General features: G+C 36.7%; 3 protein-coding genes across 3 annotated transcripts; 2 read left to right on the forward strand and 1 right to left on the reverse strand.

The window, feature by feature from the left end:
* Positions 1–473: 473 nt before the first annotated feature.
* On the reverse strand, positions 474–3,976 carry LOC147536089 (protein FAR1-RELATED SEQUENCE 5-like). Its single transcript, XM_086640183.1, has 3 exons — positions 2,294–3,976; positions 2,077–2,197; positions 474–1,015 (listed from the first exon to the last, which is right to left on the reverse strand). The coding sequence occupies exons 1-3, from the start codon at positions 3,974–3,976 to the stop codon at positions 474–476; spliced, it is 2,346 nt and encodes a 781-aa protein (XP_086496309.1).
* Positions 3,977–5,600: 1,624 nt separating this feature from the next.
* On the forward strand, positions 5,601–12,217 carry LOC147536090 (PH, RCC1 and FYVE domains-containing protein 1-like). Its single transcript, XM_086644868.1, has 10 exons — positions 5,601–5,821; positions 6,134–6,342; positions 7,323–7,409; positions 7,527–7,616; positions 7,724–7,810; positions 7,938–8,039; positions 8,128–10,191; positions 10,327–10,473; positions 10,856–11,265; positions 11,756–12,217. Exons 2-10 carry the CDS (start codon positions 6,295–6,297, stop codon positions 11,937–11,939), a joined length of 3,219 nt encoding a protein of 1,072 aa, XP_086500994.1. The 5' UTR covers positions 5,601–5,821; positions 6,134–6,294; the 3' UTR covers positions 11,940–12,217.
* A 687-nt stretch (positions 12,218–12,904) lies between these two features.
* Positions 12,905–17,352, forward strand: LOC147536091 (putative E3 ubiquitin-protein ligase XBOS34). The gene is made up of 9 exons (XM_086644245.1): positions 12,905–13,183; positions 13,870–13,984; positions 14,174–14,254; positions 14,359–14,447; positions 14,580–14,674; positions 14,866–14,947; positions 15,580–15,682; positions 16,273–16,358; positions 16,608–17,352. Exons 1-9 carry the CDS (start codon positions 13,067–13,069, stop codon positions 17,247–17,249), a joined length of 1,410 nt encoding a protein of 469 aa, XP_086500371.1. The 5' UTR covers positions 12,905–13,066; the 3' UTR covers positions 17,250–17,352.
* The last annotated feature ends 329 nt before the right edge of the window (positions 17,353–17,681 follow it).

The following is a 17,681-nucleotide window of genomic DNA, read 5'->3' on the forward strand; positions in this document are numbered from 1 at the left end:
TCCTTCATAATCTTGATTCCACTAGAAGTTACGTTTTGATCTCTCCAATTTATTTAAAGTCCCTCGAGTAATGATGGAGAACCCGATAAAGTAAGTGTTGATCAAGTTCAATGTTCCTTCTATTAACGTGGTTTTGTTTGCTTGTGATGTCACTTTTTTCTTCCTTCCTGCTAGTTTCGACTTGAATTTTTGGATTAAGACCTCGTGAGAGTGAATACGGTTTTTTGGCTTTAAAATGAGAAGAGTGCTTAGGTATTTCTCAGAGTTTACCTTAATCGGAGCCTACAACTAAGTCGTTAATCAGTTTCTGGTAGTCTGAGTTATCCTTGAACTGAAAAACAGAGATAATCTATTGTAATTCATCGTCTGACCTAAAAAACCCGTAGTCGTTTATTAGTTGTTGGAGGGCTCTTAGATTTTTTTTTTTTTTTGATGAAAGAAAATAGCATTAAAACTCCAAATATACAAAGTGTTTATAGAAGTTTAGGAACAAAAGAAGGTACAACATTCCATATTTCTTTTTTCTTCAATCTTCTGCCCCATTTTGCTAGCGCATCTGCCTGGATGTTGCTTTCCCTCGGAGTAAAAGTGAATATAATTTCTTCAAACTTGTCCCTAAGAGCGACCACTTGTTTCAATATCTTCTGAGATTGCCAATGAAGTCCATTGCTTTGGCCATTAATGAACTGAATTACTGCTAGATTATCACTTTCTATATGAACATGGTTTAATCCTAAATGTATTGCCAATAACATGCTAGTATGAATGGCCAAGCTTTCACATTCTTCTGCGTTTTGACATCGAACCACGCCCGTTGCAGCTAATATAAAGTTTGCATCTGCATCGTGAATGATACAACCTACACCTGCTGGTTCAGAGATAGCGGTAAAAGATGTGTCAACATTTAACTTTGAGAATGGTGTCGATGGAGGTCTCCATTGTGTAATCTTTGGTTGTTCCCTGCATTTGTTAGTTATAATGGTCTCAATTTTGAGTGGTTTAGTAAACAATAAGTCTATAAAGACCGTCCAAATCAAACCGTATAGAAACCGTCTTCCACCTTGTACAAAAGGACAAAAATTTATAAAGGGTCCCACACTTTTCAAATGCTTATTAAACTAATGAGTGGTTGTTTTAATTTAACGGAAGTAGGAGCATGCCGTTATTGAAAATCAATCTCGACCATTGGTTTTCAATGGTTAAGATTTAAATTTCAAAAAGCACTTTTATCTCTCTACAGCCTAAACACACCCCTTCCTTTTAACTTTACTCATTCACTCTCATTCAGTAAGAAATTTTTCTTCTCCAAAGTTAGTAACAAACCCTAGTGGAGAGATTAACCAACTATTCTGGGAGTAACACTTACTTGCATCAATTTCTCAAAGTTAGTAACAGTACTTGAAATTATTGAAGTATATTTTTAGATTTAATGTCTGAAATAATTTAGGGTTCCTTAAATTACAAAATCATATATCTTTCTAGATTCAGGGTTTGAAATCATTTTGAGTTTATGAAATTACTAAGAATTATGTATCTTTTAGCTTTAGGTCTGAAATAATTTTGGGTTATGAAATTACTAATAATGATGTATCTTTCCAGATCTAGGTTTGAAATAATTTTGGGTTTATGAAATTACTAAGAATTATGTATCTTTCTAGATTTAGTTTTGAAATAATTTTGGGTTTATGAAAATACTAATTGAAGTTTGCACCAAAGGTAATTTATGTTATAAAAAATTTAGACTAATTTCATTTCTGCTTAACAAATTATAAAGTGGAAGATACAACTGATTAATATAGAGTGGAAGATGAGTATAGAATTCTAAACCTTTTATTTTGTTATGACCATAGCCCCTTAAATTACCAAGAATTATAGTTTTCTTCAAGTTTATAGGCATGGAGATTAAGACTCATATATAACTAATGTATCTAAATATTTGCAGGTTGCACAAAAAAGTGGAACATGAGTGGATTCAATCATGGTTTATGCTATAGTTGTAGAGATCCCGGACATGATCATCATCACATGATAAGTCGGCGAGTTCAGTAAATGCACGACATAGTCGATCATAAGTACGAAAATTTTCACTTAAATCCCAATCATCATATCCAATTGGGATCTTCGTATGTGCTCTTGTAACATCATTTCTCCATCTACGAAGAATATATTGCTCTGGAATGAAGTCAACACCAAGATCCTGCAACACCAATATAGAATGCCTACACAACATACCAGAACACTCGAACATAAAACAACTACAGTGTATACTACCATTTGTCTGATTGTAGTAAACCTTATACACCATTCTTTTCTTTTTACCATCTCCAATGACAATATCAGACCGTATGTCATGTACGGTAAACGCACCATCTTGATAACTATGTATGTCTTTGCAGTATAATAATTCAATCAACTCTTGCTGAAATACTTTGAATTTTTCAGTGGTGTACACTTGTTGGGCTTGTTTCTCAATGTTAAATCTAGTCACATATGGTATCTTGTGTGCGTATGACCTAAAGTCTGCCTCTGCTTCTTTTTGAGCTTTATCTCTCAGTGCACGACCATATTGTTCAACAAATTGTGATAGAGTTGTTTTAGCATGAACATAACCATCAAAAAGGGCATTCACACTTTCACTTCGTTGTGTAGTTGACATGCCTGCCCAGAAATTAGTTTTAAGATAAATTGGAACCCAAAGGTGTCTTTCCCCGTATAATTTATTCAACCATTTATGTTCATGTAAACCATACTTGTCAAGCATTTTTATCCACCCTTCTTCAAACTCTCTGAGGTCTTGTGAATCATACACCAAACACTGCAATGTAGAACTAATTTGATCTTTTTGTTTATTGCTACCAAATTTTATAGGCAACTTCTTCAGAATATGCCACAAAAACCATCTATGTCTAGTGTTAGGAAAGACTTCCACAATGGCATTTTGCATTGCCTTACATTGATCTGTGATTATTCCTTGAGGGTGACAACCATCCATGCAAGCGAGCCAGGTCTGAAACAACCAAACAAATGTGTTTGTGTCCTCATTTGAAATGAGACCACATCCGAATAAGATCGTATGACCATGATGATTTACACCGACAAATGGAGCGAAGGGCATTTCATACTTGTTAGTCAGGTAAGTCGTGTCAAATGCTACCACATCCCCAAATTCTTTATAAGCCTTTCTACTCTTCCCATCTGCCCAAAACACATTTTTCAACCTACCCTCTTCATCATGGTCCATACAATAGAAAAAATCTGCACTTTGCGATTGCATTTTCAAGAAATACCGTTGAACTGCAACTACATCACCTTTACCAAGGCGTAGTCGTCTAACTTGAGCTAGATAATTTTGGCAATCTTTCCTTGTTGCAGTTAGGTTTTCATATCCATGAGCATCTTCAACAATCGTGCCAAAATTCTTACATGGTCGAATTCCCGCTCTATCTCCTAATTCTAAAGCTCTTTTTACGGATGGTTTGATGTTTCTATTGCATTTATAAAATATAGATTTACTAGGACTGAGAGGGTGGTTGTGGTCAAGAAAAGACGACGTTACTTTCCATTTATCATCTCTTTCAAGCGTTATTCTAATCTTGACTTTACAACCTGTCTTGGATGAGGGTCTTGGTTTTAAGCAATTGGAAGAAGTACTTTTAGGTGTTCCTTCTCTACCACATGAAAATGTAACCCATCGTTGAACACCATTACAATCCTTTTTACTAGTTCTTTTCTTTGCCGGAAATCCTAATAAAAAAGCATATCTCTTAAAGAGTTCAAACACAATAGCAAGATTATTGTGTATTGTTCCTACCTTTAGTAGTTCTAATAATTCCAATTTGTTATATTTCAAAAAATTGACATCCATTTCACTTTCTACACATTCTTCTTCTATTTCACAATCATCTTCTTCACAATCATTTTCAGAATCAATAAATTCCATAGAATCTAAACTATAGTGTATAGGAATTCCTTCCATATATTCCTCAAACAAAACAATAAAAAATGATTCACTAACCTTCAAATATGGAGAGAAGTGTGTTTTTCCAATAATTTGGGTGGGGATTGTTGAAGAAAAATCGATTTGTTAATGAATATATTCTTGAGGAAGCCAACGACAAGAATGAACCTCTCCATTAGGGTTTTACTTTCCTGGTGAATGAGTAAAGTTAAAGTGATGTGTTTAGGCTGTAGAGAAAGAAAAGTTATTTTTGGAATTTAAATCTTAACCATTGAAAACCAATGGTTGAGATTGATTTTCAATAACGGCATGCTCATTGTTCCGTTAAATTGAAACAACAACTTATTAATTTCATAAGCATTTGAAAAGTGTGGGACCCTTTTTAAATTTTTGTCTTTTTGTACAAGGTGGAAAGACGGTTGCAATGCGGTTTGATTTGGACGGTCTTTATAGACTTATTGTTTAGTAAAAGCATTATTGATCCGTGAGATCATTTGTAGGGGATTTTGTTTATTCGTTGAGAAGCAATTCTCGCACCTGGCTTTCCAAATAAACTATAGTATTTTAGCATATAAATTGATTGTATCCTCATCCAGTGTTTTCCATTGTTTTATCCACTGCGTGACCGTAGTCAATTGACCCGTTCTGACCTGAAAATGAAATCAGATTGCTTTCGCAAAAGTACAATGTAACATCACATGGTCAATAGTTTCAGATTCATTACAATTAATGCAGGTGAATGAGTTTCCTATAAATTTCCCAATTTTGTCTTTAACTGGTAGACTATTGGTACAACATTTCCATAAAAATAATCTTATTCGTGGAATAGTATTTATATTCCAAATGAATAACCAATCGTTTTGATCTTGAAGTGGTTCAGTACTACCTGTCCTAAGAAAGGTATACATAGATTTAATCGTGAAGTTACCTGATTTTGTTAAAGTCCAGATTGGTTCATCATCTTGGTCTGCCTGTAAGTTTATGCTTGCTATTGATCTGCAAATCTCATTGTCAAAACAATTATTAATAACATTCATATCCCATTGGTTGTTAGTAATGAGTTGCGCTACCCATTCCAGATTAGACCCTCTCTGATTAGCAATGGGAGGAGGATGATTGGGAATCCAGTAGTCGTGCCAGATACTAATATTATTACCTTTATTGATATCCCAGAACACCAACTTCTCCATCTGGATATACTGCTTGCTGATAGATTTCCAGGGCCAAGAGTGAGTAGCTTTGGGAAGAGAAGGATTCCTAGATTTGGGAAAGTATTTCCCTTTGAGCACTTGAACCCAAATAGCTTGAGGGTTATTCAAGAGACGTCAATTGATCTTGTTGAGGAAGGCTTGATTGTCAAGGAGTGGGAGACGAAACCCCAACCCTCCAAGTTTTTTGGGTTTGCATATGGAGGTCCAGTTCAGAGTGTGGATAGTTTTGGATTTTCCCCACCAAAACGTCCTTTGGTTGGACTCAATACAAGTGCAAATGCCTTTAGGAATTGCAAAACTTGGTATCGGGGAACAGCCACTGCGATAGTGGAGATAACTACCGAGCGACCAGCTTGGGAAAGAAAGTTAGTTTGCCATTTGGTGCATATTTTTTCTCACTATGTAACTGTGGAATAGAGAAATTGACCATCATATTTCTTGCCACTTGCTAGAACACCAAAAACTAATGAGTTTGACAACTTCATGTATTTATACTCTGTTATTTCGACCAGCCAGCCAGAAATTTCAACCTACAAACATTCCTAAACATGCGAAAAGATACCCACCAAATTTCTCACCTCTCAATCCCACCACCATTCCCAATTTCTCATCTTTCCTTACTTTCCGGACCAAATCCACCCACCACCACCAGGTAACAATTTCTTCACCAAAATTTTCATCTTCTTTGGATTCATAACCAACAACTTGTTCATGTTTATGATTATGAATCTTCTCTGATTGATTGGTTGATCACTGTTTAGGGGTCTTTTTTTATTTTGATTTTGATTTGATTGATCTTATATTATGTGAATTTGTCAAGTCTGTGGTCATCTAACTCAAAATGAATTTGTAATGACTAGAGAAGATCTAGACATCATATTCTTGATTGCTGGATAGTCATTTTCCCCATGTGGGACTATTTTCACAAAATTCATAAAAAGATCTTTTTTGTTTTTGGTATTAGATATCGATTGATTGAAGAAATTGATGTTAGGCCACGAAAGAAAACATTGTCATCAATGACGACTGAGGTATCATCATCATCATCAAAGTCGCCTTCCTACTTGATGCAGATTTGGTTCGAAAAGCTTCTCCGTCTGTTTTTAAACAATTATTTCAGATGGAATGGCAGATCCTGTCACTTTTGCGAATTATGAACGTGACATTGAGCAAGTCAGTCTTTTTCCCCTCCAACTATTGTTTTCATCGCATTATTCGGCATTCCTTGTAAGATATAATGATATAATTATCAGCATTATCCCGCATTGCTTGTAAGCCGGGCTCGAAGGAGAGTTGGCCGCAATTGGTTATAACATGGTATCAGAGCTAGTGTCTTAGCGATGGGTAGAGACTTCTAGTGACCTTGGCCCCCAGTGGAGGGGGAGTAGCGAGTGGCTCCAACCTTGTCATTGAGGGGAGGTATTAGTAGTATCTTACTCTTCCCGACTAAGAATGGTCTAGTCAAATGAGGAGTACGGTAAGTAATGTAGTGTTCCCAAACGATGGGTCTTGAAAGTATTATAGTGGATTTAACTCCACACAAGCATATTCTTTGTCTCTTGTCAACAAACAGTTAAGATATTGGTTTTTTTTTTTTTGCAATGGTAAGCGGGGTTAAGATATTGGTTTAAGTGAGAGTTATTTAATATCTGTTGTCGAGAAATACTAAAGAGAATGAATCCAAGCGCGGGTGAAAAATATTAACCTAACTTTGTTTGAGTCAGGATCCAAGATAAGGTTGAAATGATGATATGTACACCTCAAGTGCCTTATTTGTATGCTTTATGTATTTCGTTGGAACACCGAAATACTGATTGACAACCGTTCGCTTTTCATCGCCAGTCTAATTAGTCTACAGATGTTGATCACATATCTAGTCATTTAGACTATATGACCAACGAGCCACAAAGCTTAGGTCGACAGTTTTACCCCTAGTCAATTATGAGAGTGATTGTAAATGGAAGTTGGGTACTTTCTCTGGCTAATGAAGCTGGCTACGTTTCTATGCAAGAGTTCTCTTGACACCATTTCACCTGATTGCAGTACGGCATACCACGACTTGTCAAAATGATGGTTATTGATCCAGTAGAAGTTGAGTATTATGTTTATCGGGTATACTTCTCTAATTTGAGTCATTTCTTCTTACTTTGAAGGCACTCATTGCTTTAAAGAAGGGTACTCAGCTAATCAAGTATAGCCGAAAAGGGAAACCAAAGTTTTGCCCGTTCCGAATATCTCCTGTGAGTATGCTGTCCTTTTTGACTCATTTATTTGATTTTTTTAGTTGTTCGTGATACAATAGTTTGTACGAGATGCTACAAGAGGACATTAAAATAGTAAAGTGACATTATTTACAGGATGAAACAACACTAATTTGGTATTCGCGGGGAGAGGAAAGAAATCTAAAGTTATCTTCAGTCACACGGATTATCGCCGGACAGAGGACTGTGAGGCACTTTGCTCTAAATCTATATGATATTCTTGTTAATTTCAATTTTTAAGCTACTGATACGGCAATATGTGTAATGATGTTCACCAATACTTTTACCTGCAGGCTGTGTTTAGGAGGTATCTTCGCCCTGAAAAGGATTATTTATCTTTTTCTCTTCTATATAAAAATGGGGAAAGATCTCTTGACCTGGTTAGTGGAGTAGAAAAGATTACGTTTTCTTGAAAATTCATCACAATTGAAAAATGAACTTCATTTTTAGGTACTGTCGATTTTATAGTCAGTATATTATGTTAAGTGTGAAGATTCCTATTCTCAGATATGCAAAGACAAAGCAGAATCGGACTTGTGGTTTTCAGGCCTTAAGGCATTAATATCTCCAGGCCAAAGAACTAGGCGTACTCGAAGTAATCTTTCTGATGTAAGTGCTTATCACAATATTTCGATTCCGTTATTCTTACAATCTTCATTTGATTGATTAATTTCTTCCTGTTCACCACTTTTTCCAGTTCTCTGACTACGGGGACTTCCTTCAAAATGCCCGTTCTTCTGATGCAACACTAGACGCCTTTTCAAATCTTTCTCGTAATCATAACGGAAGAGCATCAGTGGAACTTAATTCCGGTGATTCGTCTTTTTATTTGATAAGTTCAGATGTAGGGTCAGATCGTACAAACATGCAACCAAGAACAAGTGGTGCAGATGGTTTTCGACTTAGTGTTTCAAGTGCCGCTCCTAGCTATTCAAGTCAAGGTTCTGGACAAGATGATATTGAATCTTTAGGTGATGTTTACATCTGGGGAGAGGTTTGTTGTGATAGGAATTTAAGTGATGGGTCTTCAAGTCATATTCCGTCAAAAACCGATGTGCTGCTTCCTAAGCCCTTAGAGACAAACTTCGTTTTAGATGTTCATCAAATTTCTTCTGGTGCTAGATATGCTGCTCTTGTTACCAGGCAAGGTGAGGTTTTCACATGGGGTGAACAATCTGGGGGACGACTTGGTCATGGAGTTGACGGAGATCCCAGCCGTCCTCACCTTGTTGAATTTTTGGCGGTGAGTAATGTGGATAGTGTCTCTTGTGGTGAGTATCATACATGTGCTATATCTATGTCTGGTGATTTGTTTACCTGGGGAGATGGGTCTTATCATGCTGGAGTTCTTGGTAATTGCACTGGCATTAGCCACTCGATTCCGACAAGACTCTCTGGTCCTCTAGAGGGACTTCAAGTTCTATCTGTAGCATGTGGCACATGGCATTCGGCATTGACTACTACCAACGGAAAATTGTTTACATTTGGTGATGGAACATTTGGTGTTTTAGGGCATGGAGATCGAGAAAGTGTTGCATACCCAAGAGAGGTTGAAGCTTTAAGTGGTGTAAAGACGGTTAGGGTTGCTTGTGGAGTGTGGCATACTGCAGCTATTGCAGAGGTTCAAGGTCAATCTGGTTCACATATTATATCTAGAAACTTATTCACTTGGGGAGACGGTGATAAATACCGCTTGGGTCATGGGGACAAGGAAGCTCGTCTCATTCCTACTTGTATTCCATCACTTTCGGATTACAGTTTCCAAAACATGGCTTGTGGAGAGAATATCACGGTCGCTCTCACAACGTCAGGCCACGTCTTTACAATGGGAAGCACCGATTTTGGTCAGCTGGGCAATCCACTGTCTAATGGTAAACTGCCCTGTTTGATACAAGATAAATTAGTCGGTCAATTTGTCGAAGAAGTTTCTTGTGGCTCATGTCATGTTGCTGTATTAACATCAAGAAGTGAAGTATTCACCTGGGGTTGTGGTTTAAATGGACGATTGGGTCATGGGGATATTGAAGATCGAAAAGCGCCAACTTTTGTCGAAGCACTAAAAGATAGACACGTAAAAAGTATATCATGTGGGTCAAACTTCACAACAAGTATATGCATTCATAAGTGGGTATCAGGTGCAGATCAATCTCTCTGTTCGGGATGTAGGCAAGCATTCGGTTTTACACGGAAGAGACATAACTGTTACCATTGTGGTTTAGTTCACTGCCATGCTTGCAGTTCTAGAAAAGCATTAAAAGCAGCATTAGCTCCAACACCCGGAAAACCACATCGAGTTTGTGATTCTTGTTTTATGAAACTTAAATCATCTGAAAATGGTATTGTCTCTACTGTCAGAAAAAACGTTGGGCCTCGACGATCAATTGACGGTGGGGAGAGGTTTGACAGAGTGGACTTAAGATCTTCAAGACCTCTAATATCTCCCATCATGGACCCATTGAAGCCCGTTCGGCAAAAGGGTAGATCTGATTCTGTTTCTATGACCGGAGGTTCCCAATTTTCGTCTTTCTCGCAATTCAAAGATACGTCTTCGTTGAGTTCATGGACTATACCTCAAAATTCTTTAAAACCAGTTGTTACATCTTCACCTAAGGCATCAGGAAATTCTAGACCTACTTCACCGTATGCAAGAAAGCCAAGCCCTCCACGATCTGCAACTCCTGTATTTTCCAAGAGTCTTATTGATAGCCTTAAGAAAACTAATGAACTTTTGAACCAAGAAGTCTTGAAGCTACAAGGTCAGGTAAGTAACAGGATTTCTCATTTCACATCTTAATTCACTTGCCGAGTCTCTTCCCACTGATTCTTGGATACTATATAGAGCTGAATCTGCAGTTCTTGCTCGTTATAAATTAGCTTCGGTTTTTCTCATATCTAGGTTAAGAATTTGAAAGAAAAGTGCGATTACCAAAATTTGGAGCTGCAGAAATCAGAGAGAAGAGCATTAGAAGCTGCTTCTTTGGCTGACGAGGAATCCTCCAAGTGTATACTAGCAATGAGAGTAGTCAAGTCTACTGCTGCTCAGGTATGTCTATTCTATCCGATATAATATTGGAGGCATCACGGAAAGCTAGAAGTGAACGCACCCTTTTGAAGTATCAACTGGCAAAATTAAAAACGTACGTCAATAATAGATTTTACCATTGAAGATCGACGACTTGGCCATGACCCATTCTAACTCGGCTTCGCATTGTGCTAGGCTGAGTCAAATGAGAATCTCCAATGGATGATTTCTTTATAGCCGTAAATAATTTTAAGTGCAGTTAGGGTATATATAACTCTTAAGTCTTAACCTGTAAGCTTAGAGAAATTGAATTCTGCAGACAACTAAAACAAGGACATTAGTCAACATATATACCGCCTCTCACATGCTAATCCAATTTTTGTTGGTTTTATATGCAATTCAGTTGAAGGGAATGACAGAAACATTACCTCCCGAGGTTTATGACAGTGAAGCTTTAAGAACCATGCATACTAACATAGAGGCCTTACTGCACCCATCGGAAGTTACTTCTTCCATGACAGAGCCTGAGAAATTGAAAATGGATACGACTAACGAACAAGATCTAAGAACGGTTGATAATCGTGATCATCGAGGAGTTCTTAACCAATCACAGAACAGCGAAGGGAATCAACCATCTGCATTTGATACCAGGGATTCTGCTTCCAACCGGAGCTTAGAAAATGGTTCGAGAACACCTAGAAATTCATCACTGAAAAATGGAGATGAACTGGTTGAGCAATTCGAACCGGGGGTTTATATATCTCTCATTCAACTACGGAATGGCGCCAAACTCTTCAAACGAGTTAGATTCAGGTATGTACCAGGCCTTTTAGTTGCTTTGAACTAGCACCCATAAAAGCATTACATATATATATATATTTCATATATTTCCATTGTTTGAGTCTGACTCGTGTGACTCAAATGGACCAAAAATCAACCCAAACCATTCATCCAGAAGAGCTAGACATCAAGAGTCGGGCATAAACAGACATTCTAGAATCTGACTCGAGTCAATTCGAAACTCGATTCAGATTTCAAATCTAACTTAGAAAACAAACAACCATTACCTAAGAATTTCACCTATAGTCTTACCCAAAGAATTGATGGCACACCCTATCTCGTTGATTTTAAATCACTGAGATTTTTAAAAATTGTTGATGAAATTATTTGAACAAGATAATGCCACATCAGCTTCTAAGTAAGATTTCGAGTAAAACTCTAGGAGAATCTAGAAATAATAATTTCTAACATGTTTATATTGAATATTTCCATCTAACTTGGCCACTTATATGTGATTCTACAGCAAAAGAAAGTTTGATGAACAACAAGCATCAGACTGGTGGAACGAGAACGGAAGTAAGGTATTCCAGAAGTACAATAATAGTGGAACAGACAACGCTTCAACCGGATCTTCCGTTAATGGAACAAATCCTGATGAAGAAGAAGCAAAATCTAGCTTCAAGCATTTAGATTACTCAAATTCATGACGAACATAGATAGTCTGAAGATTCTTCTTTTTTTACTATAGAACGATGATAGAAACCCGATATTTTTTTTTGAATGAACTGAAAATCGAAAAAAGAGATCTTGGGAAAGATCACCCTGATTTTCGAATGATAATCTAGTCTAATCGTCCTTAATTCTTTTGTTCTTTTAGTACTATTTATTTTGTTGTAATTTGTATATTTTTTTTCAGGATAAATACTTTCTCTCATTGTAATTCAGCTTCTTTAGAAATGGAAATCATCTATTAGTTTTTTCTCCATTCTTATGGGCATTGATCTTTTTACCAGTAGCTTATGCTCATGATTTCTCAAGGTTGTAAGATGTTTCTCATAGCACAACTTATGTTATTTTTCGGGTTCCAGATAGCGTGTGCCGTATCGGCAAAAGCAACTGAGAAAAATTAGTACGGCCTTTCTTCAAACAAGTATATTTTAGTTATATCGTGAAATTACATGGTCAGAATTATATTATAATTGTGTCTTGTTTATATCTTTATGTAACCTAATCTTATTTGACTTCTATGATCATAAGATAAAAGCTTCCTTATCCATTTATTAGTATTTTGCTATACTTTCCATTAGTAGAGTTGCTTCCTCTGAATTGGGATCGGTTTCTGTGCAGATTGTTTGTTGTCTTATCATGTGTTATCTAGTCGTATTATGTCTTTAATACGTCCTTATTATATCGTAATAGTACATAAGTTCATCAAACGTAATTAATGACTGAGAGAAGCGTCTCATTAACCCTCTATTCTTTTTGCTTTTTTTTTCCCCTTCTCTTTTACCTATCTTCGGGGTACATAGTAAAACACAAATAACCATATAAGATTAAACAAAAGGGTTGTTAAATAAAAGTATAAATTCATTGGACTAAACAATAATTAATATAAATAACTGGATTTGGACGTAAATAATATAAAAAACTATCCTACTTGGCTAATAAGTTTGCTAACCAATTTCAGACTCCAGTAAAACCAGGAAAACTAATTCGAGATAAACTTCATGTTTCTCAACAAATTTGTGATATTAGGGTTTTAGATTTTCTTTTTTCGTGTTTGGTCTATTTGAAAAGTTATTAGATACCCATAGGTTTAGGGTTTAAGTACTTCATGGAGAGAAGAAGAATGGGACAATTAGACTCCAAAGATGAGCAACTATTTCAGTTAGTCAGTTCTGGAAACATCAAAGGGATCAAAGCTCTTAGGCATGAAGGAGCAGGTCTTGAGGTATACCAACTTTTTTTTTTTTTTAGGTTTTCTATTGTTGGTTATAGGATTAACCTAGTTTATTTTCTCAATTAGGTTAGATTTTTATGTGATTGATTTAGTTGTGGTGGAACTAGAATGCATATTAGGCTATGTTTCGAGCCAAGAGCGGAATCGCTTTTAAATTTGTGTTTGGTATATGAGAATGTACCGGGGGTCCCGTTAGGCCATGTTTGGCGTGCGGGTGCAATTCGAAGGGGTTGGCGGATGGGATTCCCTTCCCTTGGAATCATCAATGAAATAATCTACGGACAAACTTAATCTCTACCGGTCATATTCCTGACTTAACCAAATTATATTGTAAGGTATTGCGATTACGAGGATTTACACTATAGAATTGCTATTTCTGGTATTCACATTCCTTTCCCGTGCACCAAATACGGCCTTGGAGCCTTGGAGGGGAGTCCAAAACCTAGGGGTGTTTACAATTTTATTTTGCTTGGAATCGTATGTCCAATAATCCATGTACAAAATCAATTTCTACTACCGTTCATGTTCATGATCAAACCAAAATATAGAGTAAAGTATTGTGATTACGGAATCATATTACAAGATTGATTTTCCGCGCGCGAGACACGACCTTAGTGCTAATCATGTTCGTTGTGGTGTGTGAAGAAAGTGATGTTTAATACTTGATTATTTTGTAGTGGTTTGATGGAGACGGAAAGAATCCCTTGATTGTGGCATGTATGAATCCTGATCTGATTTATGTTGCTGAAACTCTGCTTGAACTTGGTGCCAATGTTAACGCTTATGGACGTGGTAAGATAATGGAATTTGTACTTATAGATTAAAATCCGTTTCTATTTTTCTTCTGCCTACTGGTTCACTCCTTCGAGTTTTTTTTATATCTACTTTATTCTGTTTAATTACTTCACGAAATAATCAAATTGGCATGAAGAATCTGTATTCCTATGCACGGTTTCATATCTTTCTGTTGTTGTACTTTAGGAAAACATGACGGTACTCCTTTACATCATGCGGCAAAGAGAGGCCTTGACCAAACCGTTAAGTTACTCCTTTGCCACGGAGGTTCGTATTATCAACTACATTGGTGCTTGGAGGTTAAGTTTCTTGCTTGAATATACCGCCTCATATTTTTAATTACTAATTAGTCAACTGTTGAGTTGTCTCAGCGAACGTTTTTTTGTCGAACAAAGACGGCCATACTCCATTTCTGATTGCGAGAGTGAATGGATATACAAATGTTGTTCGTGAAATTGAGGTACCCAAAATGTTATTTAAAATGTTTGCAATGTTTATTAGTTAATAGTATCGTTTCTTCTGAGAAAGTTTTTTTCACATGCATGCTGAAATCTTTCTTTAAATGTTTGCTTGTGATCGTTTTTTTTTCTAGAGTCGTATATGCCTTTTCTCTGGCTGGCTTCGTGTATCATGTGCATCGGGCTTTGTTGAAGCACTTGTGCCTCAATGGGTATCTAAAAAGATGTGGTATAATGTTCACACATCTTTCTCCTTCAGTTATTTTTGTTTTTCTGAACTTGTTCTTTATGGTTCTCTCGTTCGACGTGCACGGATGCGTTTATGTTTATCCTTCTTCATTTCTTCTTGCTTAGTGTGGTTATTTGGGTTACTTTATCCATGGATTAAGTCTTTCTTCGATGATGTTGCTCTATTTGCAGCTGGGTTGTTGTTAAACCTTGTGTTTCCCATGATCATACGGAGACTCTCAATTTGGTGATTGCTGTATATTCTAGTGGGCAGGTAAGATTAGAGCACAATCGGTTACCCTAGGTGGTGTTTTTTTCTGTGTGAATCTGAATCTTTTTAGTCTGACTTGTTTTCTGAGGGCCATGATAGTTGTTTCAGGTCAATTCAGGCAATAAGCTCTTACTCAGACTTAATATGTCTGACCGAGATAGATCCAAAACCATCCTGATTTAGCTATTAATAAAAGTCACACACACGAGTCAGATAAAAAAAGGATTTTGAAATCTGACTGGAATCAATTGAGACATCGAACCAGATTTTAGATCTGAATTTGATTTGAAGAAACCAACCTTAGGAAATGATACTCTTTTACGTGCATACTTGCAAAACGTATTTTGAAGCCAAGTCTTCCATTTTCGCAATTCAATGGATGCCTTCAAATATCTCTAGTTAGGTGGTGTTTGTTTTTCTCTTATTGTCTACCAAATGGATCCAAAATCAACCCAAATAACCATTCAGATGAGTCAAACAAACAATCTGAAATCCTCCTCAATTCAAAATTTTGAGTCAGATTTCAGATCTAACTTGGAAGGAAACAAACACTACCTCAGGAAGTATGAGCTAAAATGCTAAAATGATGTTCTCTAAGAAGTTGTCTGATTGAGATCTTCTTAACGAATCCACAGGATGCACACCCTCGTGACGTTATTGAACTTCAAAAAGCCAAAGTCGAGGAGCCAAAGTTTAACCAATCAGATCCCACAGTAATCATCTTCAACAAGGCCACAAGTACGTTTCTTAGTCCTGAAAATAATCTATCAAAAACTAGAAATTTATTTCCTCTGTTCTTGAAATATATATACTTGTATGAATCATGTCGAAAAACGTAAAGATTATCAACTTTGTATCAAAAGAAAGGGAAATGGAAAGACGAATAAAGATAAAAGCGAACGGAACTTAACTTCTTTTACAGCAATTCTTCTTGTTAAGGGGTAAGTACAAGAATGGACACATATAGACCTAAAAAGCTTCACATCTAATACATCGAAAAACAGAAATAATCCCTAGTTTAGTTAGATCATATGATTTAGTGTTATTCTGAAATATGAATGCTTTAGTCCTTCGAAAAGTACTTATATGGAACAAAGTAGTCCCCTAAATGGACTATAAAGACGTCTCAGGGGGTTAGTGTTGCTGATACCTATTATGGTAATTGAATCTTCCCTTGAGGCATAGGCAGTTGAGTTATTTGAAAGAATGCATATCTTCGAAAATTTTCTTGTAGATATGAGTATAATTTCCATTATTTGGTTCCCCTCAATCCCTCATTTTATTATATATTTTGTACTAATCAACTTGAGTCGGTTCTTACTTGACAGAAACACGGCATAAATTTGCATCCGCAAATGAAGGTGACCATGAACAACTTCAATTGTTCTTCGATGCATGCAGAAAAATCCCCGAGGTACAAAATAGAATGAAGCAGTTCAGATCAATTTGGCTTAACTGTGAAATCTGCATAAAATCTAGTCATCAATAAATTGCCATTTTTCTTCTTTGTGGTTTCATCATCGATGTTGAAATTTGCATTTCCTAAATGCCAAATTAATAATTCCACTTCGTCGACCATGAACATGGATCATTTGCTTAAAACTAATTAATATACTTGTTTGAAAAATTGGCAAAAGAAGTATTAACTTATTGAATGTTGCAGAAGAAGACACTGGGGGTAACTACACAAATGGGTGCTGAAGAAGATCGAGAATTAGCCAAGTTAATAACTGCATATATCGAATCTGCTATGGAAGTGAAACCACCACTTCTTCCTGACTCCCAACGAATCTCAGGTGCAAGCAAAACAGATAATAGTTTGTCGAGTTTGACGGACAATCCAAACCCGAAGGGTCCATGTCCAATCGAAGTGCCCATTCGTATTCCTCCTCGGGAAGCAAGTTGCTCAGAACAGATAGATAAACTACCCAAGGATTCTCACAAAAGTTGGGGTACGTTCGAAGTTGGATCAAGTTCAAATAGAACTTCGAAGAGCAATATCCATCCTCCTGTTCTCCCAATGACCCAAGAAAAGCCCGTTCCCACAGTCGATATCAAGTCAATTGATTTATCAACCCTAGTCATCGCGGAGAAAAACCCAGTAAGAACCCGTGCAGTAAAAGAAAAGAAAGGTGGTGATTCTTCATGTGTGGTGTGCTTCGATGCCCCTATCGAAGGTGCTTGCATTCCTTGTGGTCATATGGCAGGATGTATGTCTTGTTTGAATGAGATTAAAGTTAAGAAATGGGATTGCCCCGTTTGTCGAACCAAGATAGATAATGTTCTAAAGCTATATGCTGTTTGAACCATCGGAAAAAGGGTCAAGTGTACATAGTAGAGCTAGCAGATAGCACTATTACCATTTTAGGGTTTCTTATTAACTTAATAAAAAGTGTTAGTTATTTTAATGGTATTATTGTTTCATCTCACCAGTCCGGGCAACCCTCTGTTTACTTTTTTCCCCCCAGTATTCCAATCGAAACCCAAAAGCTAGGCCACCATGGCTGTCCTCCATCCCAAGGAAATAAACACGAGGGCCTTCGCCAAATGAATATCTCAGTCTTAAAGAAACACAATATGGCAGCTATGCTGCACCAACAACAGCATTTACGTGAGGTTAATGAGTAGGATCTAAGACAACATTGAGGGGTAAAATCAACATCATAACAAATATTTCTTTTTCGATATTGAAGAACTCACCGAGTTCCCATTCATAGTTAACCCAGTCTGATTCTCC

The sequence above is a fragment of the Eschscholzia californica genome, unplaced genomic scaffold (assembly GCF_041429995.1).
Source record: "Eschscholzia californica isolate CP2 unplaced genomic scaffold, dmEscCali1.0.p SCAF_5, whole genome shotgun sequence".
Classification (NCBI taxonomy): domain Eukaryota; kingdom Viridiplantae; phylum Streptophyta; class Magnoliopsida; order Ranunculales; family Papaveraceae; genus Eschscholzia; species Eschscholzia californica.

Coding starts and splice junctions, on each gene's coding strand:
- LOC147536089 (XM_086640183.1), bottom strand. CDS start 3,976: ATGGAAGGAATTCCTATACACTATAGTTTAGATTCTATGGAATTTATT. Junction 2,198..2,293: donor AGAAAAGAATGGTGTATAAG/GTTTACTACAAT, acceptor TTGGTGTTGCAG/GATCTTGGTGTTGACTTCAT. Junction 1,016..2,076: donor GGATTTAAGTGAAAATTTTC/GTACTTATGATC, acceptor CGGTCTTTATAG/ACTTATTGTTTACTAAACCA.
- LOC147536090 (XM_086644868.1), top strand. CDS start 6,295: ATGGCAGATCCTGTCACTTTTGCGAATTATGAACGTGACATTGAGCAA. Junction 7,410..7,526: donor GCCCGTTCCGAATATCTCCT/GTGAGTATGCTG, acceptor CATTATTTACAG/GATGAAACAACACTAATTTG. Junction 10,192..10,326: donor TCTTGAAGCTACAAGGTCAG/GTAAGTAACAGG, acceptor TCTCATATCTAG/GTTAAGAATTTGAAAGAAAA.
- LOC147536091 (XM_086644245.1), top strand. CDS start 13,067: ATGGAGAGAAGAAGAATGGGACAATTAGACTCCAAAGATGAGCAACTA. Junction 14,255..14,358: donor GTTACTCCTTTGCCACGGAG/GTTCGTATTATC, acceptor GAGTTGTCTCAG/CGAACGTTTTTTTGTCGAAC. Junction 16,359..16,607: donor CATGCAGAAAAATCCCCGAG/GTACAAAATAGA, acceptor TGAATGTTGCAG/AAGAAGACACTGGGGGTAAC.